Below are 26350 nucleotides of genomic sequence, written 5' to 3' on the forward strand. Positions count from 1 at the left end.
TTCTCACCTACTGTCATATGAAGGTATGTCTAGCAATGTTAAACTTGATATACCTAGATTTTCATGTAATGCTTGCTCATATAATATTACATAATTTTACTTGACTTGTCTTATGTTACTAGTAAACTAAATGCACAATATGTAAGTAAAGGACTAAATAAGATATCAATTAAAATCAAATCATTGAGGCATATCTGTCACTTTAAAATTCACTGAGCAATGTAAAGGCTGATCACAACTCACAGAACGAAACGGAATATGAAGTCAAAACATTCTACAATGCGGAAACGAAAAGGAAAGACAGTTTTGACATTTACATCGATTGGGAGAGACTGGGTTGTCATCTGCTAACACCGGAAGTTAACCTATTTTCACTGCGCTCACAAAAGTTTTAATAGTTTATTTTGTGCTTTTGCGTCTACTTAGTCTTTATTTTATTATTTTGCTTTGTTTTCTTTACAGATTTCAAATGCTACACGACGACTTGGATATTATTTCCATTGTTTGTTGTTTGATAAGAGCGTCCAGATATCAAAAAACGAAAGTTTTTCAATAACTGAACAGCTCTGACGCTTATATTATGTATAAATAAGAACATAAAATAATGAGGTAATTTTCATCAAGTAACCTTTTATTTAGTCAAAAAATCAGCTCTGCTGGAGAAGAAAAAAACATAAAGCATAAGGCCTTATATATTCGCTGATAAATAAAGTTTTACGTGTTTGCATTTATACATTTTCACTAGCAAACAAATGTTGATGTGTTGAAATGTTGTTTCATTTCTCGCATTTACCATAAAAAAAGTTCTAAAACATCTGTTATGAAGTTTACTTTGGCTACTAATAAATCTTATTGTTGCTATTTCCTTAATTACGAAATTTTAGTCTCTTTTTCTGAATGACGAGTGGCCTCTCAGAACCATACTTTCACTGTTCGGTATTGAGGTAAGCGAGGTCATGTCGAGTGGTGGTTCCGCGTGAATGTTTTATTGTTTGGCGATGACGTCGCCTGACAGTCCGTTCCATTGACAAGTTTTGTGAATCGTCCTGAAATCTAGAAACACTAGACTAATAAGCATGCGAGTCAGACGCTTTTCATGTGACGTATGTGATTTACTTCCGGAGAGAAAATTTATTCAAACGTAAGAGTTTACATGTTTGCGCAATTGGTCACTCATTGCGCTACGATTTGCCTGCACAGATATTGTTTGTGGAGTATCTACGTTCTTCAAAGAAAATGATTCCACCCCAAGGCAGAATGTGTGTAAGTATGTTGTGCTGTCGTTGACAGGGAAGGTTATGTTGTTGTGGAAGGAATGCGAAGAAATATCTTGTTTGCAGTTCGTTAGCGTGTACCCCCCGAACGAAAGAAAATGGACATTGTTATTTTGTTGACAATTGCATCTGGGCTTGTTATACTGCTAATAGCCCTTGCTTTATTAAAGCAGAAGAAAGTTGTACAAGATGGTACGTAAACAACACTGTTAACAGCTTAGTATCACACTTCGAAATCAGTAAAAAAATATTTTGATACAACAGAACCCAGAATTAGAGCAGCCGGCAACCAGAGAGTTCAAGACAGACGTTTGCCGAGAAGGGCAGTAGCAGCAAGAGCGCGCCTGAGAGCCAGGGGAGAATCAGGTAAGCATTATTAACTTTTTTTTTTTTTTTTTTTTTTAATTGTAAATCGTGGAACCACAATGTGGGATTCACACAGCACAAATGTAATACCGTAGTTACTTTTTACATTACTTTTTAAAAATCGTGTCGCTTATAAAGGCGAGGATTTATCATCTTATTTGGTGGTTAAAAGGGTATGATGTAAAGGAGAAACTAGAGTGTTTATTCACAGCCAAACGAAAGCACTGAAAGATCAGGGTTTACACCGAGGTGATAAGTCATGGGAAGCTGCTAATATTGTGTCATACGTCATTTGGGGGTGTAGTGCTGCAGTTTGATGTGGCAGTACTCAACAAATTATTAGAAGTCCCCTGCAGCAATATTGACCCATAATGCGTTTATATGAGTTCATAATTGCGAAGATGTTGCCGGGGCAGGATTTTGTTCACAAACCCACCTTTCGATTATGTACCATAAGTGGAATTAAAGTCAGGCAATCTGGGTGGCCAAATCATTCGCTCAAATTGTTCAGAATATTTTTCAAACAAGTCGTGAACAAATGTGGGCAAGTGACATGGTGTGTAGTCAGCCATTAAAATTCCACCGTTGTTTGAAATCATGAAGTCTGTGAATAGCTGCAAATGGTCTCAAAGTAGTCAAACATAACCATTTCCAGCCAATGATCAGTTCAATTGGCGAGAGGACCCAGTCCATTCCATGTAAATACAACCCACACCATTATGGAGTCATCTCCATCTTGCACAGTGATTTGTTGACAGCTTGGGTCCATGGCTTTGTGAGGTCTGCAATACATTCGAACCCTACTATGAGCTATTAGCAAATGAAGGCCATGGTTTACCAGTCGTCTAGGGTCCAACTAATATGGTCATGAGCCTAGGAGACGTGCTGTTAGCAAAGGCACTTGTGTTGGTCATCTGTTGCCATGGCCCACATTTCTCTAACATATAGGTTGATTGTACTACCCACAGTGATTTCTGTTGGTTATTTCATGCAGCATTGCATGTCTTTTAGTGCTGAGAACTCTACGCAAATGCTGCTGCTGCTCTTGTTAAGTGAATGTCTGTGTTGAGAGGTAACGCCTGAGGTGTTCTCGGCACACTCTCGACCCATTTCAGGGTGGAATGTCCCATGTGTCTAGCTCTATCTACTATACCGCATTGAAAGTCTGTTAATGTCGTGCAGTCCTAATCACATTGGACTCCTTTTCAAATGAATCCTCTCAGAACAAGTGACAATTCCATTAATGCACTACCCTTTTAAGCGCAATACTATTGTCATATGGGCATTACAGAAGCGGCCAATTCCACACATCTGCTCTGCCCCAGGACATCATCATTATGGCGGAAACGACTACTTCCAGCAGTAAAAAATGACAATGGCATCACTACATACACATTCCAACAAACATGGACAAAAATAAAAATGGTACGATAATGTCTCACTCCAAAAATAAAATGAAACCAGTGAACAGTTGTGTAATCTTGGGGCTTTGGGGTAGGGACAAGCTAAATATACAACAATACAAAAACACAGCACCGTCCCAAAATAACGAATATCTAACAAAAATGTAAATTACAGGATTCTGCTATACTAACAAAGCCACAGGAATCGGGCATTTCCCTTGACCCATGTACTTTAACCGCAACTATCAGTACCAAAAAACCAACACCTACAACCCCAAAAAGTATCCTTGAACATTTTCCGTGAGCTACATATACCTCAGCTGCACCTATCAATGCAAAAAAAAATCAGTACCCACAACTCTGAAAAGTGAAACCAAAACCTCAAGTATTCAAAGGTCCAGATACCCCATATGTACTACATTAATTAAAACACAATCGATATATCATAAATGTACAATAAACATCACAATCACTATAGAATAAAACAAAAAAAATAATTACTTACCAGCAAAAGCCTCAGCCTCCTCTTCCAGTGAGCGCCAAAACACACTCACACTCACTCACTCTCTCTCACTCTCTCTCTCTCTCTCTCTCTCTCTCTCTCTCTCTCTCTCTCTCTCTCTCTCTCTCTCTGTGTGCGTGTGCGCGTGTGCGACCGTCATGGTGTTGTCACAAATTTGACACCTAACATATTCAGCAATAAGACCGAACATCTGCAGGAACTATATGACAAACATCATATCATCCCAAATCTTAGAACATTATGATACATTTGTGATGTCACTATCATATCCACATCTAACAAATAAGCATTAAGAAAAATTTGGACTTATTTTGCACTTGAAACACCAAACTAATCAGAGCCAACAAAAATTTCAAACACACAAACAAAACAAAAAACCCTTAATAGCTAATGAAAACACTTCCACAACCCACATTACCAAACCAACTACCTAAACTTGAAACCACATTAGCACAATGACAACAAAAACTCAAATTAACCAAATACCACATGTTAAACTCAGTACATTCACCACTAGTAGTGACATCACACACACCACCATTATCCAGATGGGTGGAATCGGTCACTTCTGTTGACCCTGTGTATGTGCATACCAGTATCGCTATCCCACCTCAGTGTATGTAGCTTAAACCAAAACTTCTACCGAATATTGCTGCAAACATAAATAAATAAAATTATAAATAAAAACAGACCAAATCATTTCAACTGATTGACATATAATAATCATTAATCTGTTTAACTATTTGTGTCTTTTGAGTAGCACTTATGATTAGATTTATACTTCTCTTCTTTAGTCAGGAGATATGACCAGTCAGTGTTCATTTAGTGGAAGGGTGTAGTATCTACTTACGTCCGTTTTTTCTATAAATAACTTTCCTTTGACACATCACTTAGTTTCCAGTACAGTGCACACTTATTCCGGATGAATTGTTATCACTCATGCAATAAAATGGAACTAACAGGACAACCACAGGAAGTAGGGGGTGTAGGCTGGGGTCAAGCTAAATACATGACAACATGAAAATATGAAGAACACCACCATCCCAAAAAAATATTATCCACAAAATCAAACATAAAAAAATTGTCAAAATATGTCATAATGCTACGAACCACAAAAACTGCAGGAATATTAAATTTCACTTGACTTATATAGCCCAAATGAAGCACTCAATACCAAACAGCCAAGACGGAAAGCTCCAAAATGTGGTGGTGCAAATTTCATTTGACCTTATAGCTCAAATTAAATCATTGTACCTAGGACTCGAACACAATTCAAAAATCCCTGTATCATAAATTTCACAATACTTAGATAGCTCAAAACAAAGCCAACAGTACCAAAACCCACATGCAAATCATAAACCTAAAACTTCTAGATTCACTTGACCAAGTAAATAAAAAAAAGCACCAAAGCAAACAAACAAACCATAAATAACAGCACACACACAAATACCAACAAAATCCTGCAAACAACCCCAACCGACTCTCCCTTTTTTAACCAACCACAACCCACCTAATACCACTGAAGAAAAGAAATATCAGAAACCGCACCAATAATTCCACCAACCCACTCAACTAAACTCTCAACCCTTGGCCTATACATGCTCTCCACTAATTGGAAGAGCATCTCTTCCACCTCCCTATAACAGATTCGATGCCCCCCTCCCCCAAGTCACCTCTATTGTATTTGTATAAGCCCAAGTGCCATAATTCTGAAACTCAATACTACGGTTCATTACCAGATGATCAAAAACTTGCAAGATGAAAAAGACTCACTCATGACAGTACTCCCATCCTCAACTTATTCATCTGTCAACCACACCAGCAACCTCTTAGTTAGACTTCGCAGTACCTGAAAAACACAATTCGAAAACCCACCGTCATAAACCAGCACAAAAACCACCCCTTCCATGAATCCTTTTTCCAGACTGCAACTTTTCGATTTCCATTACCACTCCAGTCCCCTCTCCCCCCCCCCCCCTTCCTCCTCCTCCTCCTCCTCCTCCTCCTCCTCCTCCTCCAGCATTCCCCCATAATTCACTTACTGAGTAAAAAAAGAAAACCAATCTGCCACACTTCTCTCACTCACTCCAGTGTCATGTGCACAAAGATGTAAAGATGTACAATAACCAAAATAATTTGCATGTAAAACAATCTCTTTGATGGCCAATCTAGATCTGTTGAATCAGGTAAAATATTGTCACGGTGTCACTACCACGTAGACGGCCTCCGGGGCAGAGAGGCTGGATCTCTTGTCACCTTCATAAGCTCATTACAAACACGGCACCTCGTGTAGTCTGCAATCGAGCCAAACCCCTGCAAAAACCTTATTGCCATCATCATATCATTGCCCAGCACAGCCTGGAGTGAGTGACTATTAGATTTTTCTATCGTGTCCATCGCTTACAAAAAACAAGGGAACTCTCTTAAACTTTGGTCCATAAGAAACACACATCACAAATCGTACCTAACACACTCTTATGCATAAACTTGCGAAACAGTAAATCAAAGTAACTCACTGGCAACAGAGCACATTCCTCCAACAACTATGTCACAGAATTATTACACATAACACAAACAACTTGTGTTGTGAGCACCTACCACAAGAGCACGCTACCAGTACTACTACACGCCATCTGCAAACATGACCCAACTCAAAAACACTGTGCCACAGTAATGTAACACAACACAAGTTGCTTAAGTCACAGGCCAAAGCTGAAGGGTAGAGTTGGGCACCTCCGTTGACCCAAAAAATTCTTCTTTTACATTCCACAAACTGTCATATGGTGTGTGTGACGAGTATACTTCTGGTACTTCTCTCATTTAGGTTAATGTTAGCAGTTATTGGATAAAATATATCTAAAAACAAAGATGATGTGACTTACCAAACAAAAGCGCTGGCAGGTTGATAGACACACAAACAAACACAAACATACATACAGAATTCAAGCTTTCGCAACCAACGGTTGCTTATTCAGGAAAGAGGGAAAGACGAAAGGATGTGGGTTTTAAGAGAGAGGGTAAGGAGTCATTCCAATCCCGGGAGCGGAAAGACTTACCTTAGGGGGAAAAAAGGACAGGCACCCCCCCCCCCCCCCCAAACACACACACACACACACACATTTGTAAAGGCAAAGAGTTTGGGCAGAGATGTCAGTCTAGGTGGAAGTACAGAGGCAAAGATGTTGTTGAAAGACAGGTGAGGTACGAGCAGCGGAAAATTGAAATTAGTGAAGGTTGAGGCCTGGCGGATAACGAGAAGAGAGGATATACTGAAGGGTAAGTTCCCATCTCCAGAGTTCTGACAGGTTGGTGTTAGTGGGGAGTATCCAGATAATCCGGATGGTGTAACACTGCGCCAAGATGTGCTGGCCATGCACCAAGGCATGTTTAGCCACAGGGTGATCTTCATTACCAATAAATACTGTCTGCCTGTGTCCATTCATGCGAATGGACAGTTTGTTGCTGGTCATTCCCACATGTGCACGGCCAGCACATCTTGGCACAGTGTTACACCGTCCGGGTTATCTGGATACTCCCCACTAACACCAACCTGTCAGAACTCCGGAGATGGGAACTTGCTCTTCAGTATATCCTCTCTTCTCGTTATTCGCCATGCCTCAACCTCCGCTAATTTCAAGTTGCCGCCGCTCATACCTCACCTGTCTTTCAACATCTTTGCCTCTGTACTTCCGCCTCGACTGACATCTCTGCCGAAACTCTTTGCCTTTACAAATGTCTGCTTGTCTGTGCATGTGCGGATGGATGTGTGTGTGTGTGTGTGTGTGTGTGTGTGTGTGTGTGTGTGTGTGTGTGTGTGTGTGTGTGTCTATACCTGTCCTTTTTTTTCCCCCTAAGGGAAGTCTTTCCACTCCCGGGATTGGAATGACTCCTTACCCTCTCCCTTAAAACCCACATCCTTTTGTCTTTCCCTCTCCTTCCTTCTTTCCTGAAGAAGCAACCATTGGTTGTGAAAGCTTGAATTTTGTGTGTTTGTTTGTGTGTCTATCGACCTGCCAGTGCTTTTGTTTGGTAAGTCACATCATCTTTGTTTTTAGATATATTTTTCCCACGTGGAATGTTTCCCTCTATTATATTCAGTTAATGGATAAGGTATTTTAAAAATGAAATGCTGGTTTCTTCTGTTAAGTCCTCTATTCTCTTCCCTGCCGCCGTTGGATAAGCAGCTGCTGCAGCAAGTCGTATAACCCTAGCTTACTTATTTGTTAGATAGTTTAATTAATTTCTTTGCGTGTTTTTGGGTACTTGCATTGTTTAATTCATATATTTCGGGCGTATTATAGTATTTGACAGTTGTAGCATCACGCTTTAGTGTTTACTTCGTAGATTCTTATTTAAATTGCGTGTGAGTTTCGTATAGGAGGTGCAATTTCGAGTTTTATTTACTGTAATCGTAAATTCAGCAGATTGTAGCGCATTCGTTAGGCATTTGTACAGGTTAGTTGATACATTCTTTGTGTGTTCCGCTTGCGTTATCTAGGCACGGACTCGTGTTTCAGTAACTGTTGTTAAACATCAATTAGAATGGACAGGGACTGCGATTGCTGTGTTCGGATGAGGGCTGACTTGGCATCCCTTCGCTCACAGCTGCAATCGGCGCTGACTTCGGTCGCGCAGCTTGAGGCTGTTGCCAATGGGCACCACTGTGGGGAGCCGGACTCGGGTATCACGGGGATGTCAACCTCATCCCGTCTGTCCCCAGATCGGTCTGCCGCTGTGGTTGCCCCGGTTGCTGCCCACAGTGGGGCTGAGCCCTCGCCTGTGGTTGATTGGGAGGTCGTTCCAAGGCGTGGCAGGCAGCGAAAGGCGTCCCCGGAGGCTGATCAGAAAGCCTCCCCGGTGCGTCTGACAAACCGGTTTCAGGCACTGTCTCTGGCTTAGCCAGATGCAGCCGCCTGCCCTGTTTCAGAGGATCATTCTCAGCCTTCAAGGTCCGGGCAATCGCAGAGGGTGGGCTTACTGGTAGTTGGGAGCTCCAATGTTAGGCGCGTAATGGGGCCCCTTAGGGATATGGCGGCTAAGGAGGGGAAGAAATCCAGTGTGCACTCCGTGTGCATTCTGGGAGGAGTCATTCCTGATGAGGAAAGGGTCCTTCCGGATGCCATGAAGAGCACAGGGTGCAGCCAGCTGCAGATGGTGGCACATGTCGGCACTAATGACGTGTGTCGCTTTGGATCTGAGGAAATTCTCTCTGGATTCCAGCGGCTATCTGATTTGGTGAAGGCTGCCGGTCTTGCTTATGAGATGAAGGCAGAGCTCACCATCTGCAGCATCGTTGACAGAACCGACTGCGGACCTTTGGTGCAGAGCCGGGTGGAGGGTCTGAATCAGAGGCTCAGACGGTTTTGCGACCGTATTGGCTGCAGATTCCTTGACTTGCGCCATAGGGTGGTGGGGTTTCGGGTTATGCTGAATAGGTCAGGAGTTCACTACAATCAGCTGGCGGCTACACGGGTAGCGGAGGCTGTGTGGCATGGACTGGGCGGTTTTTTAGGTTAGAAGGCCTCGGGAAAGTGCGGGATGGGCTGCAATGTCAAAGGGTGCTTGGCAATTACAGGACGTGCTTGGATCAAGGAACAGTCGGAATTATAGTTGTAAACTGTTGTAGTTGCGCTGGAAAAGTCCCTGAGCTTCAAGCGCTAATAGAAAGCACAGAAGCTGATATCGTTATAGGTACAGAAAGCTGGCTAAAGCCTGAAATAAGTTCTGCAGAAATTTTTACGAAGTCTCAGACGGTGTTCAGGAAAGATAGATTAGGCAGAATTGGTGGTGGAGTGTTGGTGTCTGTCAGTAGTGGTTTATCTTGTAGTGAAGTCGAAGTAGATACTCCGTGCGAATTGGTGTGGGTGGAGGTTATACTTAACAGCCGAATTAAGTTAATAATTGGCTCCTTCTACCGACCCCCAGACTCCGATGATACAGTTGTGGAACAGTTCAGAGAAAGTTTGAGTCTCGTAACAAATAAATACCCCACTCATACGGTTATAGTTGGTGGGGACTTCAACCTACCCTCGGTATGTTGGCAAAAATACTTGTTCAAAACCGGTGGTAGGCAGAAAACGTCTTCCGAGATTGTCCTAAATGCATTCTCCGAAAATTATTTAGAGCAGTTAGTCCACGAACCCACGCGAATTGTAAATGGTTGCGAAAACACACTTGACCTCTTGGCCACAAACAATCCAGAGCTGATAGAGAGCATCATGACTGATACAGGGATTAGTGATCACAAGGTCATTGTAGCTAGGCTCAATACCATTTCTTCCAAATCCATCAGAAACAAACGCAAAATAATTTTATTTAAAAAAGCGGATAAAGTGCCACTAGAAGCCTTCCTAAAAGACAATTTCCATTCCTTCCGAACTGACTATGCGAATGTAGACGAGATGTGGCTCAAATTCAAAGATATAGTAGCAACAGCAATTGAGATATTCATACCTCATAAATTGGTAAGAGATGGAACGGATCCCCCGTGATACACAAAAAAAGGTCCGAACGCTGTTGCAGAGGCAACGGAAAAAGCATGCGAAGTTCAGAAGAACGCGAAATCCTGAAGATGGGCTAAAATTTACAGACGCGCGAAATTTGGCCCGTACTTCGATGCGAGATGCCTTTAATAGGTTCCACAACGAAACATTGTCTCCAAATTTGGTAGAAAATCCGAAGAAATTCTGGTCGTATGTAAAGTACACAAGCGGCAAGACGCAGTCAATACCTTCGCTGCGCAGTGCCGATGGTACTGTTATCGACGACTGTGCCGCTAAAGCGGAGTTATTGAACGCAGTTTTCCGAAATTCCTTCACCAGGGAAGACGAATGGAATATTCCAGAATTTGAAACACGAACATCTGCTAGCATGAGTTTCTTAGAAGTAGATACCTTAGGGGTTGCGAAGCAACTCAAATCGCTTGATACGGGCAAGTCTTCAGGTCCAGATTGTATACCGATTAGGTTCCTTTCAGATTACGCTGATACTATAGCTCCCTACTTAGCACTCATATACAACCGCTCGCTCACCGATAGATCTGTACCTACAGATTGGAAAATTGCGCAGGTCGCACCAGTGTTCAAGAAGGGTAGTAGGAGTAATCCATTTAACTACAGACCTATATCATTGACGTCGGTTTGCAGTAGGGTTTTGGAGCATATACTGTATTCAAATATTATGAATCACCTCGAAGGGAACGATCTATTGACACGTAATCAGCATGGCTTCAGAAAACATCGCTCTTGTGCAACGCAGCTAGCTCTTTATTCGCACGAAGTAATGGCCGCTATCGACAAGGGATCTCAAGTTGATTCCGTATTTCTAGATTTCCGGAAAGCTTTTGACACCGTTCCTCATAAGCGACTTCTCATCAAGCTGCGGAGCTATGGGGTATCGTCTCAGTTGTGCGACTGGATTCGTGATTTCCTGTCAGGAAGGTCGCAGTTCGTAGTAATAGACGGCAAATCATCGAGTAAAACTGAAGTGATATCAGGTGTTCCCCAGGGAAGCGTCCTGGGACCTCTACTGTTCCTGATCTATATAAATGACCTGGGTGACAATCTGAGAAGTTCTCTTAGGTTGTTCGCAGATGATGCTGTAATTTACCGTCTAGTAAGGTCATCCGAAGACCAGTATCAGCTGCAAAGCGATTTAGAAAAGATTGCTGTATGGTGTGTCAGGTGGCAGTTGACGCTAAATAACGAAAAGTGTGAGATGATCCACATGAGTTCCAAAAGAAATCCGTTGGAATTCGATTACTCGATAAATAGTACAATTCTCAAGGCTGTCAATTCAACTAAGTACCTGGGTGTTAAAATTATGAACAACTTCAGTTGGAAGGACCACATAGATAATATTGTCGGGAAGGCGAGCCAAAGGTTGCGTTTCATTGGCAGGACACTTAGAAGATGCAACAAGTCCACTAAAGAGACAGCTTACACTACACTCGTTCGTCCTCTGTTAGAATATTGCTGCGCTGTGTGGGATCCTTACCATGTGGGATTGACGGAGGACATCGAGAGGGTGCAAAGAAGGGCAGCTCGTTTTGTATTATCGCGTTATAGAGGAGAGAGTGTGGCAGATATGATACACGAGTTGGGATGGAAGTCATTACAGCATAGACGTTTTTCGTCGCGGCGAGAGCTTTTTACGAAATTTCAGTCACCAACTTTCTCTTCCGAATGCGAAAATATTTTGTTGAGCCCAACCTACATAGGTAGGAATGATCATCAAAATAAAATAAGAGAAATCAGAGCTCGAACAGAAAGGTTTAGGTGTTCGTTTTTCCCGCTCGCTGTTCGGGAGTGGAATAGTAGAGAGATAGTATGATTGTGGTTCGATGAACCCTCTGCCAAGCACTTAAATGTGAATTGCAGAGTAGTCATGTAGATGTAGATGTAGTTATTGTTGTTTTGTATTGTTAGCTTCTAAGGCCAAAATAATCAATTTGCAGAGACTTAAATTTTATTTCTTTTTTTTGTATAAGTGTTCGATAATAGTATTAAGAAGCATCTCGTTGCCCACTTACTACAATTTATGCATCTACTTAATTCACTTATTTTCTGGTGATAACTTCAATTTATTGTGTGACATTTTGGCATTATTTCTTTCAGCTGTACATGACGACTCTGAAGCTGAAGATGAGCCTGTACAAGACACAGCTGAAAGTTTGGACTTGGGTGATGCAAAAGTTGGTGCAAAAAAGAGGGCAAAACTGGAAGCAAAAGCTGAACGCAAGGCTCAGAGGGAGGTTTGTGTTGTTCATGCTGTTCTTAGCACTTGAAAAGTCGGGCACCCCCAAAACCTAACTGTAAACATTCAAGTGAGAAATCAAGCAATACACTGCAGCCCTGCACATGTTGCTACTGTAGCAGCCGTGAAAACAAGAAGAGAATAATTATAGTGTTAAAGGTACATTTAAACTGCCATTCTCCCTGGTTTTCATATATGCAGTTGGAATGGGAAGAAATTGTAACATGTGGTTTAGTGGGATGTAGCCTTCTCCTTGCACTTCAGTGTTTTGCAGAGGTCAGAGGTGGATGGAGTCTTCTTTATACACATCCTTGTTTAGTAGTTTCAAGGTTCAACATGTGATTGCTAGTTGGTTCTAGACTTAACACAAGTGTAAAAAGTGGGCTCCAAAAGTTAGTTATCATGACTGAAACTTCCCGGCAGATTAGAACTTGGGAAAGTGCTCTATTGAATGAGCTACCCAAGCACGACTGACAACCTGTCTTCACAATCTGTTCTGCCAGTATCTCATCTCCTATCTACCAAACTTCACAGAAGCTCTCCTGCATTCCTTGCAGAACGAGCACTCCTGGAAAAAGGGATATTGCAGAGACATGGCTTAGCCACAGCCTGGTTGTTTCCAGAATGAAATTTTTGCTCTGCAGTGGAATGTGTGCTGATATGAAACTTCCTGGCAGATTAAAACTGTTACACTCAAACTCAGGACCCCTGTCATGAGTCGTGCTTGGATAGCTCAGTTGGCAGGGCACTCGCTCACGAAAGGCCAAGATCCCAAGTTAGAGCCTGGATCTGGCACACAGTTTTAATCTGCCAGGAAATTTAATATCGGTACACACTCTGCTGCCGAGTGAAAATTTCGTTCTATCACTGACTAGCTGGTTGTCTTCAATAGCCTTGTTGGGGATGTCATTTTAATCCTTTAAGTGACAAAATGTATTGCATAACAATGAAATAGATATCAGGATGTATTTGTTGGCAATAGTAACGAATAAAACTGCTCAATTTATTATTTATTTTTAAGTCCACCATGAGGTATAGGGTAGCAAACATACATAGCAAAGAACTGGGTGAAAGAAATATGCATGATAGTTCCAGTGGCACATACATTTATCAGTGTCACTTGATGGGTTAAGTGCACTAAGAACTTTGCTGTGTTGATTGACTTCATAAGAAATCCTAATGTAATAAGATTCTTTAGTTTTTAATGGAATTTTTTAACCCAGTTTCTGTTGAAGAATGAGGATGGTGATGTAATCAGAAATGTTAGTAGCAGTGTTTATTGTGCTTGCTGTTGGGTGTGATGGGACTTGTGGTCCATCACCTTTAGTCTGTTCAGTTACTTAAGGATTGATACTTTGGCAGGAGTAGGTGGAGGTGCAGAACAGTTGCCAGGTCTCATGCAGAACACATGCCTAATCTTTCTTTTCATTCAACTCTCTCAAACTCGTAAATTATTCAGAAGTACAAATATGGAACTGGCAATTTTATTCATGGTAAAAAAAAAAAAAATATTAAGATGATATACAGACAGTTTACAAAAATGTTTTCTGGCATTGTTACTGAAATGTTGACATGTGGGGAAACTTATTTGTTCCTTAAGTTAGGTAGGGTCAAAAGCAATATTTAGTACTAAACTCTGGCTTTCATCTGTGACATAATGTTAATGGATGCTGTGGCAGCACCTTTTGGTGCATATTTTCAGTTTGGTGTCAGTTGGCAAAGCTGACAAATGTGAAATAAAAAGCTTGGTTGTGGTAACAGACTGATCTCTAGCATAGTCCTTTTGAAAGAGTCACCACAGATATCATGCTTAGTCAGCATGTTAAGTACAATGTTTGTTGCATGTTTCCTATGTCACTGATTCAAACCAACTTCAATTAACTATTCATTTTTTCCATTAGTTGAATGCTTTATGCAAACATGATGTTACATAGTTATTATCCACTCAAAACTGGAACTATGTCACTAAAATGACAATTCCATTTAAATGTGGTGCACACAGGTCTACTCACAAATAAAGTACTAAATGATCACCTGTGTTGTTTTATTATGAGAAACAGACTCTTATGTTTATAATTAGTCTGTTAGTAAGTTTTCTGATTGACCTACTTACTTCTAACATGGTTCTACATCTACACTCCTGGAAATGGAAAAAAGAACACATTGACACCGGTGTGTCAGACCCACCACACTTGCTCCGGACACTGCGAGAGGGCTGTACAAGCAATGATGACACGCACGGCACAGCGGACACACCAGGAACTGCGGTGTTGGCCGTCGAATGGCGCTAGCTGCGCAGCATTTGTGCACCGCCGCCGTCAGTGTCAGCCAGTTTGCCGTGGCATACGGAGCTCCATCGCAGTCTTTAACACTGGTAGCATGCCGCGACAGTGTGGACGTGAACCGTATGTGCAGTTGACGGACTTTGAGCGAGGGTGTATAGTGGGCATGCGGGAGGCCGGGTGGACGTACCGCCGAATTGCTCAACACGTGGGGCGTGAGGTCTCCACAGTACATCGATGTTGTCGCCAGTGGTCGGCGGAAGGTGCACGTGCTCGTCGACCTGGGACCGGACCGCCACTTCCCAGTAAATTAGGGACACTGTTGCTCCTGGGGTATCGGCGAGGACCATTCGCAACCGTCTACATGAAGCTGGGCTACGGTCCCGCACACCATTAGGCCGTCTTCCGCTCACGCCCCAACATCGTGCAGCCTGCCTCCAGTGGTGTCGCGACAAGCGTGAATGGAGGGACGAATGGAGACGTGTAGTCTTCAGCGATGAGTCGCTTCTGCCTTGGTGCCAATGATGGTCGTATGCGTGTTTGGTGCCGTGCAGGTGAGCGCCACAATCGGGACTGCATACGACCGAGGCACACAGGGCCAACACCCGGCATCATGGTGTGGGGAGCGATCTCCTACACTGGCCGTACACCTCTGGTGATCGTCGAGGGGACACTGAATAGTGCACGGTACATCCAAACCGTCATCGAACCTATCGTTCTACCATTCCTAGACTGGCAAGGGAACTTGCTGTTCCAACAGGACAATGCACGTCCGCATGTATCCCGTGCCACCCAACGTGCTCTAGAAGGTGTAAGTCAACTACCCTGGCCAGCAAGATCTCCGGATCTGTCCCCCATTGAGCATGTTTGGGACTGGATGAAGCGTCGTCTCACGTGGTCTGCACGTCCAGCACGAACGCTGGTCCAACTGAGGCGCCAGGTGGAAATGGCATGGCAAGCCATTCCACAGGACTACATCCAGGATCTCTACGATCGTCTCCATGGGAGAATAGCAGCCTGCATTGCTGCGAAAGGTGGATATACACTGTACTAGTGCCGACATTGTGCATGCTCTGTTGCCTGTGTCTATGTGCCTGTGGTTCTGTCAGTGTGATCATGTGATGTATCTGACACCAGGAATGTGTCAATAAAGTTTCCCTTTCCTGGGACAATGAATTCACGATGTTCTTATTTAAATTTCCAGGAGTGTACATTTATACTCCGCAAGCCACCCAACGGTGTGTGGCAGAGTGCACTTTACGTGCCACTGTCATTACCTCCCTTTCCCATTCCAGTTGCTTATGGCTCGCGGGAAGAAAGACTGTCTGAAAGCCTCTGTGCGCGCTCTAATTTTACATTCGTGATCTCCTCGGGAGGTATAAGTAGGGGGAAGCAATATATTCGATACCTCATCCAGAAACGCACCCTCTCGAAACCTGGCGAGCAAGCCATACCGCGATGCAGAGTGCCTCTCTTGCAGAGTCTGCCACTTGAGTTTGTTAAACATCTCTGTAACGCTATCACGGCTACCAAATAACCCTGTGACGAAACGCGCTGCTCGTCTTTGGATCTTCTCTATCTATTGTGATTATTGTTGTGATATAATGTATCTTAAATTGGTTAACCAGTGTTGAGAGCAAGATCAAGAGTACGGCACAAAAAAAAGAGGTATCTTAGTATTGCAGCAATTATATTTGCAAAAAGTGATATTTATTCTTTGTGATACAGTCTGAATTCCTGAGATGAACTTCTTTTACAGTTGGTTTCTGATAATGCCCCCCTTATTAAACTGTCAGATCAGGCCAAGAGAATGATATTGAACTTTTCCACTCATAACTTTCAACAAACTTGTATGTGGCAGTGTTCATTACCACACAACAAATAAAATAATTCATGCGCTGTAAAAATTGAAACAAACAAAATATTGCCTACAATGAATGACTCCTTAAGACAAAAATATTAGGCAGAGTACGTGCTTGTGCTGATGAATTGTACCTAATCAATTACATACTGATCGTAATATTATCTTGTGATATGCTATGTACGAAAATAACACTGACACTTTGTTTGGAGACATTGTAAATGAAAATTCTCTTGTGGAAACGTAATCACAATGTCAGACTGGAGTATATATTACAAGAAATGGCGGAGAGCAAGAAACAAATTCTGAACAGTTTGGAAAGCTTTCACTGATAAGAGCACATCACTTCCCCCCCCCCCCCCCCCCCCCCCCCCATTGGTTACGTATCAAACTTTCCTTCCATTGTGTTCCAGAAACTGACTAGTTGCCAGCATATGGGCAGTAGAGGAACAGAATTCTTATCAGCACTTCCACGATTCTCGACTTAACAAATTTTTACTTGCTTTGCATTGCAATAAGGTTTAACTTGCAACTCAAAGGTGGTGTTGCTCTGTATCGTATATTGCTTGCATTAATTTGAGGAACTGAATGTTGTCAAGCAGAGTTTGCTTTATAAGTGGAAGTTATGCCACATAATAGAACCTGTAGTGACTCGGCAATTACACATTTAGGGAGCTTACATAGAAACAGAGGGAAGAAGTGAACAATATTGATACTATGAATTAGAAGTTTAATTTCCTCTTAAATAAGTATTTTGTCAGAACATCTGGTAAATTTCAGACAATGTTAACTTGGTTATTGGCTCCAACTGAACCATTATTGTCTGTAAAAAAAGCTGCATTTACTTGCAGTTGTAAGAGATTTTGATTAGTAGCCCACAACCAGAAAAATTTGAGGCACTAGTGATGTGGGCACTGAGTGCTGAGTAGGCTGCTGGTTAGAGCTTGGCAGATGACATTCGGTATTACGGTCATGGTCTAGTGTTTAGTGTTGCTGCTTTCAGAACTTGGGGTCATCGGTTTGATTCCTGGCTAGGTCGGAAATTTTCTTCGTTTGGTGACTGGATATTTGTGTTGTCCTAATCATCTCATCATTGATGTGTGAGCAACTGCACTGATGTGAGATAGAAAAACTTGAACTATGTCGCTGAACAACAGTGGATGGGGTCTCCTGGTCAGTAATGCCACACAGTCATTTCATTTTCATTTACCTTGATGCCCACATTGTTGCTGCTTCAATAGCCCAATGCGGCAGCTGCACAGACAGCAACAGGTGTGGAGTGATAAAACAGTAACAGCCAATGTATATAGCATGCTGAGCTGAGTGGGGTGGTGTTCATCAGGTACCACCTGAAGATGGTGTCTAGTCAGTTTGCTGAAATACCATAAATACCATGGAGAAGTTACGATGTGACTAAGGACTACTCCATGGAATTCTACAAATAAGATTGACATGTCCATTTAAATAATTGATACGCAGAGGAAAAATAGTCATCTATAAAGACTTGTGGTCTGCTCAGTTTTAAATTATAGTGATGGTAATAACTGCAGCAGGAAGCTTGTAAATAGATCCTCATGTTGATCTCGTGAGTAATTGATAACTGCCCTTTTTCAAGTTCACTCTGTGTACGCGGGGTGTTCAGTAACTAATGCAACGCGTTTTTTCCCCCTGAAAGCAGGTGGTTTTATTTAGGATTCCAATATACCATATTATTCAACATTCTTTTGGCCACAAAGACCCTGTTTTTCAACGTAATCTCCATTCAGTATGATGGCCTTATGCCACCTCACTTAGCGAGTCTGTATGCCCGCTTGATACCGCTCACTGGTCGATATTGGACCCAGTACCTTGCTGCATCAATAATCTCCCCATCTCTATGTATAGTCCGCCACATATTGGAACTTCATGAAACTATAGGCTGTAGCAGAATATTCCACAATGTTCCACAATAAATTCTACAGTTTTTCAATCGAAGTTGGCTGAGGAAAATGTTGCATTACTTATTGAACATCCCTTGTATGTTGCTGCACTTCTGTTTTTAAGATGAATTTGAAAACTTAATTTCAAATCATTTAGATGTAGCTGAAATAATGAGGGTAATTAATATTTGTAGTGAGCAGTTTATATATGATTCCTAACTTTAATTTTATTTGACTCCCAGGCAGAAGAACGAGAACGTGAGGAACGAAAGCGCCGCCAGGAACAGAGTGAAGCTGAAAGACAAAAGGAAGAAGAACGTGCTGCCCTAGAACAGAAACAAAAAGAAGAAGCTGAGAGACGTGCCCGTGAAGAAAAGGAACGTCAGGAGCATGAGGAATACCTAAAAATGAAAGCAGCATTCAGTGTTGAGGAGGAGGGCTTTGATGAAAATGCTGAAACTGAGGGCGAATCAAATCTGCTTCAGGAATTTGTTGAGCATATTAAAGTATGTTAAAAAAATAAGTGTTATGTTATTTAAGTTTGTTGCATGTAATGTTGGCTTTTAGCATCACCTGTCATGTTCATACAAGGATTGTGTGTCATGTCCATTCAAAGTGAGGTGGCACAATGTTCATACTTATGTTCATGTGGAGCCTGATTTAAAACAATGAAGACAAATTATATCAACCAGAAGAGATACTGCTAATTTCCTTCACCCCATTTTTGTCCTGTCTTAGCTTGTATCCAGCTCTAATGACATCATTGGTGATCGAATTTTCCTTTCTTTCTGTCATATTGGAATATTTTTCCCTTATGAATGGGAAGGCAATTTAGATTTTTTCTTTCCATACTATAGTCTTCTTTCCTCAAATACCCACCCTCTGAATATTTTTGCACTTGTTCATTATCCTTAAATGCAATATAAATTCTTTGAGAACAATGAAAATAAGTACTTGCAGCTAACTTGCAGTTCAGGTTTTTTTTACATTTGTTGTTTTATGGAGATTTAGTTCTTGCTTTCACTGTGCCATTCCCTGTGTGGGTTTGATCAAAGCAGTACTTTCAGGGGCCACTGCTGATTTGTGTGACCTTGACATATCCTCAACAACTGTTCTGTGCCCAGTTATTTTTTTGTTCTCTCTGTGAAATTATTCAGCATTTGGTCCCACGTACAGTTTGGCATGTGATCATCATCCACCAATTTATAAGCTTCTTTCTCACTTTGTGTGCAATGGTGGCAACTGTCATAATTCAAAGTAACTCCCACCAAGTGGTGAAACATTCTCATCTCAGCTGCATTTTATCATCATTCATCTTATCAGTGTAGCATTCAGAGCTACGCATCATGCTAAAAGGAAACCATTTCAACTGAAATCTTTTTCTTCATCCTGTTGATTTGACACATTCTTCTTGTCCACTGTTTAGTGCTGAAATGCTACCAAGATGCTTGAACTTTGCACAACTTGCGTACACAAAGCAAGGTAGCACAGTCGCTAGTATACAGCCATTAAGATTTACTTTTTTTGTGATTTCCCCAAATCTCTCCAGGAAAATGCCGGGATGGCTGCTTTGAAAGGGCCTAGCCAATTTGCTTCTCCATCTGTGTGTCTAATTATCTCAACATCCTTGGGTCATTAAACCCTAATCTTCTTTCCTTCTTGTTTACCACACTCCAAATCCTATTTTGCTTGGGATTCTAGGATCTCAGTGCATCCCACTGAATTGTAAACAGGAGACAGGCTGCGTGTCTCTCCAACCCCCCCCCCCTCCCTCCACCCACCCACGGTCTCTCTCTGTCTCTCTCTCTCTTCCCTCTCCAGGAATTGCAGAATGGTTAGGTTCAGTGCGACTATATTTTCGTCTATGTACATACCATTGCTAACAGCTCTTTTCTTGGTGCCTCTGTGCACCTCAGTGTCAGTTACTCTTCACCTGGGGAATGATTTATGCTCTTATTAGTCACTATGTTTAACTAATTGCTCAAATTTTCTCACTGTTTTATTTACAGAACATGAAGGTGGTGGTTCTGGAAGATTTGGCTGCAACATTTAAGCTCAAGACACAAAATGTTATTGACAGGATACAAGAACTTCAAGCTGAAGGAACTCTTACAGGTAAGAATGCAGGGCAGTTGACTACATGTTTGTGTATGTATTTCAAAGTGTAAATCTATGAGAAAAATAGTTTTTAAGCTAGTGATTAAATATTGTGAATTTAATGTTACGGTGATGTGAGTTTAGGTGGTCAAAGAAACCTTGAACTTTTCCCTCTCACGGGGCCATACGACAGAGGTGTCATCCACATACCTAAAGAAGCATTTCATTTGTCTGGGACCAATGTATGTGCCTCCTCTTCAAATCTTTCCTTAAAGAAATTGGTCACCACTAATGAGAGAGGACTGCCCATTGCCAACCCTTCGGTTTGCTTGTAGGATTGACCCCCATATAGGAAATATATCAAGGTAAATATGTGCCTGAATAAGTCCAGGAGAGCACCGTTTTCTCCAATCAGCTCAAGTGAATCATTCAGTGGTATGCGGGTAAATTGGGAGACCAAGTTGAAACTGACTAGACTGTCACAGTCTGTGACCTGTAGCTGCTTGAGGTGTTGTAGAAAACCCTCAGAAATCCCAGACTTGGTGTCCCACAGACGAGGTGAATAAGACTACCAGGGCTTATCTATAGGAAACCGGCCTTCTGGAAAAGATCGTTAAACTGCTAAGGACTAAAGCACCAATACCACCAAGACTTCATGGCGTACCTAAGGTTCACGAGGAAGGGGTTCCTCTGTGTCCAGTGGCCAGAAACATTGCATAGCCACCTACCTCACTGCTCAACACCTTAAAAAGGTGTTCTTGCCATATGTGGGGAAGTGTGCCCATCACATTTGCAACTTGCAGGATTTCCTATGCCACCTCGGACATCTACAAATCATGGACTCTGACATTATGGTCAGTTTTCGATGTGGTCTCCCTGTTTGCCTGTGTACCACTGAATGATTCACATGAACTGATTAGATAAAAGTTTGATGGTGCTCTACTGGACTTATTCAGGTACACATTGACCTTGACACACTTCCTATATGGGGGTCAATTCTACGAGCAAACGGAAGGAGTGGCAATGGGTGGCCCTCTCTCACTGGTGGTGATGGCGGCCAATCACTTTATGGAAAGGTTTGAAGAGGAGACACTTACATTGGCCCCTTATCAACCGAAATGCTTTTTTAGGTATGTGAATGACATTTTTGTCATGACACCATGGAAGGGAAAAGCTCGATGTTTTCTTGGACCACCTGAACTCACACCATCCTACATTAAATATACAGTGAACTGGAGAAGGATGGACTACTCTCTTTCCTGGATGTACTAGGCAGATAGTACCTTCAGTCACAGTGTGTGTCACAAACCCACTCACTCTGACTTGTACTTGCAAACCAGTAGCTTCCATCATTAGGCACAGAAAAATGGTGGACTCAGAACTCTGGTTCACCGGGCATGAACTCTGTCAGATTCCCATAATTTGGTGACAGAAATAGAGCATCTACAATCTGTGTTCTACAAAAATGGATAATCTTTTGAGATGTTCAAGAGGCACTGTGCCCTGTTTCCCCATCCAAGGTTCCTGAAGTACAAGAAAAATACAGAAGGTGCATTTTTGGCATGTCAGGCAGATATCCGCCAAAATCAGCACAATTCTATTCGAACACAACACCAAAATCACGTTCCTTCCATCCACCAAGATTAAGGCTCTGCTAGGGAGTCTGAAGGATAACCTGTGTCTACAGAAACTGGGTGCTAATCACCTAACCATGTGAATGTGGTATGGCATACATCTGCCAGACGACCACACTGTTGACACCAGGTGCAATAAGACTGAGACAGGCAACCAAGTCAGCCATTACAAAGCATTGTGTAGAATTCAATCATTCTATGACACATAATTATGCCAAGATTTTAACACAAACATCGAGACACTGGGACAGTGTCATCAAAAAATCTATTGGGATTGAAGTCAGGGAGAAAGTCATTAAGCCTGATATGGGTTACCAGCTGAGCTCGTCTGGGAACCCAGCACTTGATCTAGACACAATACCCGAGGACGTTCTTCCAAGTCTTGAGCTGCAATTCGAACACCATTGGCCTTAAAATAATACTGCAGTCACTCCTGGTGGGTAAGGACTTTGGACAAAGTGCTCAACACAGCACACCACAGAAACAGAACGGACTAGATCATAGGAGACTTAAAGACAACAATCTGAAGATAAAATGGCTAGCACGGTGTGGACATCATTCAGAGCTTCTACAGCAAGATTGACAACAGATAATACACACAAAGTATGCACACAGCATTCTGAATAGCCATGGCTAGAAGAAAACCTACAGACGCTGCTATTGGTCAGAGCGTAAAACAGACAGAGCGCCTGTCACGGTGTGGAGCACCTAGCACAACATAGGCATAAATATCAAACTTGTTCCACACTGGAACCAGTATGAGACAGCACCTGCAGAAAACTGAGTCACACAGTTGAAATATTGTGGAGGAAATACGAGAATAACTGACAGAAACATGATTATTCAACACAACAGTGCCTCACCGGAAAAGCCTGAAGAATTGCAAAGATGAGTCATTTTTAGACACACAGAATTTCAGTACAAAAATAGATATTACTATGCAGTTAACTTCACTGTTAACAATCCTTCAACATGACTACTGAGCACTTAGTGCTGGATGTTCCACTGCCAGGTTCTGCGGAGCTGCCAGTGGCCACGTGGCTAACAGAATTGTTTCCAATGACTGGAAGAGAGTTCAAGTCAGAACTGCCATCTAAAGGTGGGAGATATGAGCCACAGAACAACCGTCCTATATCACACCTGTTTGGAGCAGAATTGTAGAACATATTCAGGTCAAACATAAATGATTGTGTGAAATCAAAAGCTTACTTATCTTGTATGATATTTGAACTACTACAGACAGAGGTGATCCAATGGATTCAGTATTACTAAGACTTTCACTTTAAAGTTTATAGCAAAGCAGCACATAGGGCAACCTGAATTAAAATTATTCTACAGACATCAAAGCAATATCTGGTATGCACCAGGAATGGTTCATGTTATATTTGAGAACATTTTGGGAAATAAAAATGGTATTATACAACTGTACTTCACAAAAAAGTCAATTATCACTTTAAATATACATTAAGCTCTCATTACAAAAGTCATTCTTGTAGCCTGTGGTACATGGTAAATTTATCATATAGTCAAGACTTATACAAATATCCGTGTGAGGTGGCACATTGGACTCACATTTGGGAGGACGGCAGTTCATATTCCCTTCTACATTTAAGTTTCACATTATTCCCATAAACTGATGGGTGGTTCCTTTTAAGAACTACATGACTGATTTTTTTCCCTTCTTCTTACCTTGTTGACATGACATTAAATTCTAACCTTACATTCATAATTGTGCCATTATGTTATCAGTACCCTGTAGTAGTGTAAGACAGCAAATCCTGTGTTTGTTACCTCTGATAATCTCTTTGTGTCAAATAATAATAATGTTGATCTGTTTGGTCCTATTAGTGGCTGAAGCAGTCAGCTCAAAGGTTGGAGGCAAGTACATACTGCCCCAAACAGAACCACACATAGTGAAGTACTTCAATGTTAATCCAACCCTTAGTCTGAGGATAGGTCTGTTTAGTAACAAGACTGTGAATTAGCCAGATAGCTCACATCTTTCAAATAAAGTATAAATCAACAGTGTAGAGACAAGCGAAATGTCCACCAGCATTTGAAATAGTGTAATGTTACTTCCATACTCAAAGAAATTCCAAAACAATTCAGCCAGTTTTAAAACAGTACAATTACTTCAGTGTCAACATGTAATTTAAAAAAGTATCACTGGAGATGTGCCAAATAGAAGAGGAACTGAAATTTCAGGCTGCTATTGTTAAAGTCAAGTCAGATATGTAAGTGAGAAGAATTACACACACCGCATTCTTCTTGGTGTTGTACTATTTCTGCTTCCTTATTAATGCTATTGTTCAGATGCAACATTCAGTTCTTAATTCATACAAAGACTAAGCTGCTAATATTATTTGTGACCCGTAGGATATGCAATATTAACTCTGATTCTAATGTTCCAGGTGTGATTGATGATAGAGGCAAGTTCATCTACATTTCTCAACCAGAGATGGAGGCAGTTGCCAAATTTGTTAAACAACGTGGGCGTGTGACTATTACTGAACTAGCAGAAAACAGTAATCGTCTGATTACCCTAACCCCAAGGAATACCATGCTTGAGAAAGGACTAGCAGGTTCATAAGCTAATAAGTAATTAATTGTTTTGAATAAAGAGGACTTAAAACTGCCAGGAGTGTATTGTAATTATTGTCCCTTACCAAGATACTATTATTCTAGTTCCACATAGTTATTTAAGAACAGGCATCAACTCAAGGAATTTTGTGATGTTTGCCTGCTTTATTTCATCGTTGATTAGCCTCAGTGTTAACATACTGTGTTACTATACTGTCTGAAAAAAGGAAAGGGGGGGGGGGGGGAGGAGGAGGTGGTGGTGGAAGTGGAAGTTCAACACTGACTACTTCAAATAATGTAGCTGACAGGTACACATTTGCGTTTCACAATTTTTTACTTTCACTGTTCACAACCCGCCAATAATACAGTTATATGGCCAGTGCCTCGTCAATAGTTTGCAGGCAAACATCAACATACTGCTACAATAGTTCACTGTTGAACATCTATGAGAAAAATGTAGCCACGCATTTCAGTCTTTCAAATAACTTGAACAGACACTGTCATTGATTAACACACAGCCTATAGCTGTACCACTTATCTCACAGTTAAGTTGATATGTTGTTGTTCTAACCAACACAGATTTCTTGTCTGAAACTCGAGCCTTTATATATCTTCACAATAATAGGTACTGAAACTATACACTGTTTGAAGTTAAAGTTACAGAAATAACAATTAAAACATAACAAGTTCAATTAACTGAATACATCGAATATTCCGTGTTTTTTAACTGTTTCTTCTACTAAAAGAGTTAGGCTGAATTATTTGTTTAAATCATAAAATTAACAGATATAGAGATGCAAACAATACTTTTGACAAAACTGGTAATTACTTTAGACTTAAGAGCTGGCTTTGCTAACATGTTTTCGAATAGAGCCAAATAGGTCCTTTAAGAACACTATTAGTTGTTCCTCTTGTCCGTCCCCGGTAGCTGAGTGGTCAACGTGACAGAATGTCAATCCTAAGGGCCCGGGTTCGATTCCCGGCTAGGTCGGAGTTGTTCTCCGCTCAGGGACTGGGTGTTGTGTTGTCCTAATCATCATCATTTCATCCCCATCGATGCACAAGTTGCCGAAGTGGCGTCAAATCGAAAGACTTGCACCTGGCGAACGGTCTACCCGACGGGAGGCCGTAGTCACATGACATTTATTTAATTATTCCTCCAAAAGTTTATAATTATACAGAATTTATATTTCTTTACATGTCAACAATAGAATTTAAGTTAAGAAATAATTACTGATTTCACCCTGTAACAAAAGTTGCTAACTAGGCATAGTAAAAATAAATTAGAAAATCAACTACATACATAAAACTAAGCACAAAATTAGACCTGGTGTTAATTTCTTTAAAACTGGGGGCCAACTTTTCTTTTTCATAAAAATACAGATTACTCATGTATGTTAATATTAATTAGTTAGTTAATTAAAATGAATTTTAAGGAGGCAGATGGTAAAATGAGGGGAAGTAAAAATATCCCAGCTTGCTTTGTCACAAGATCATGGCTATTAAATGACTGTGTTCTTTGGGTTTAAGGTCCACAATATGATGTCATTAGTACTCCCATAGGAATATTTGCAGGTTAAGAGAAAAAGTCAACATAAACTATTCAGAGTGAAAACGACTAAGTATAATGACTTCAAAAACTCAAATTCAAATAACT

At 41.4% G+C, this 26350-nt stretch overlaps 1 protein-coding gene across 1 annotated transcript; it reads left to right on the forward strand.

Moving 5' to 3' along the window:
- Window positions 1–1227: 1227 nt before the first annotated feature.
- Window positions 1228–24749, forward strand: LOC126356302 (DDRGK domain-containing protein 1). Its single transcript, XM_050007251.1, has 6 exons — window positions 1228–1466; window positions 1539–1640; window positions 12182–12318; window positions 18625–18888; window positions 20392–20497; window positions 24525–24749. The coding sequence occupies exons 1-6, from the start codon at window positions 1373–1375 to the stop codon at window positions 24701–24703; spliced, it is 882 nt and encodes a 293-aa protein (XP_049863208.1). The 5' UTR covers window positions 1228–1372; the 3' UTR covers window positions 24704–24749.
- The last annotated feature ends 1601 nt before the right edge of the window (window positions 24750–26350 follow it).

Source organism: Schistocerca gregaria, chromosome 1 (genome assembly GCF_023897955.1).
Source record: "Schistocerca gregaria isolate iqSchGreg1 chromosome 1, iqSchGreg1.2, whole genome shotgun sequence".
Classification (NCBI taxonomy): domain Eukaryota; kingdom Metazoa; phylum Arthropoda; class Insecta; order Orthoptera; family Acrididae; genus Schistocerca; species Schistocerca gregaria.

Bases quoted from the DNA above. Each gene is read 5' to 3' on its own strand.
- LOC126356302 (XM_050007251.1), top strand. From the start codon at position 1,373: ATGGACATTGTTATTTTGTTGACAATTGCATCTGGGCTTGTTATACTG. The intron at 1,641-12,181 runs GTAAGCATTATT...TATTTCTTTCAG, and splicing joins GAGAGCCAGGGGAGAATCAG to CTGTACATGACGACTCTGAA. The intron at 12,319-18,624 runs GTTTGTGTTGTT...TTTGACTCCCAG, and splicing joins AACGCAAGGCTCAGAGGGAG to GCAGAAGAACGAGAACGTGA.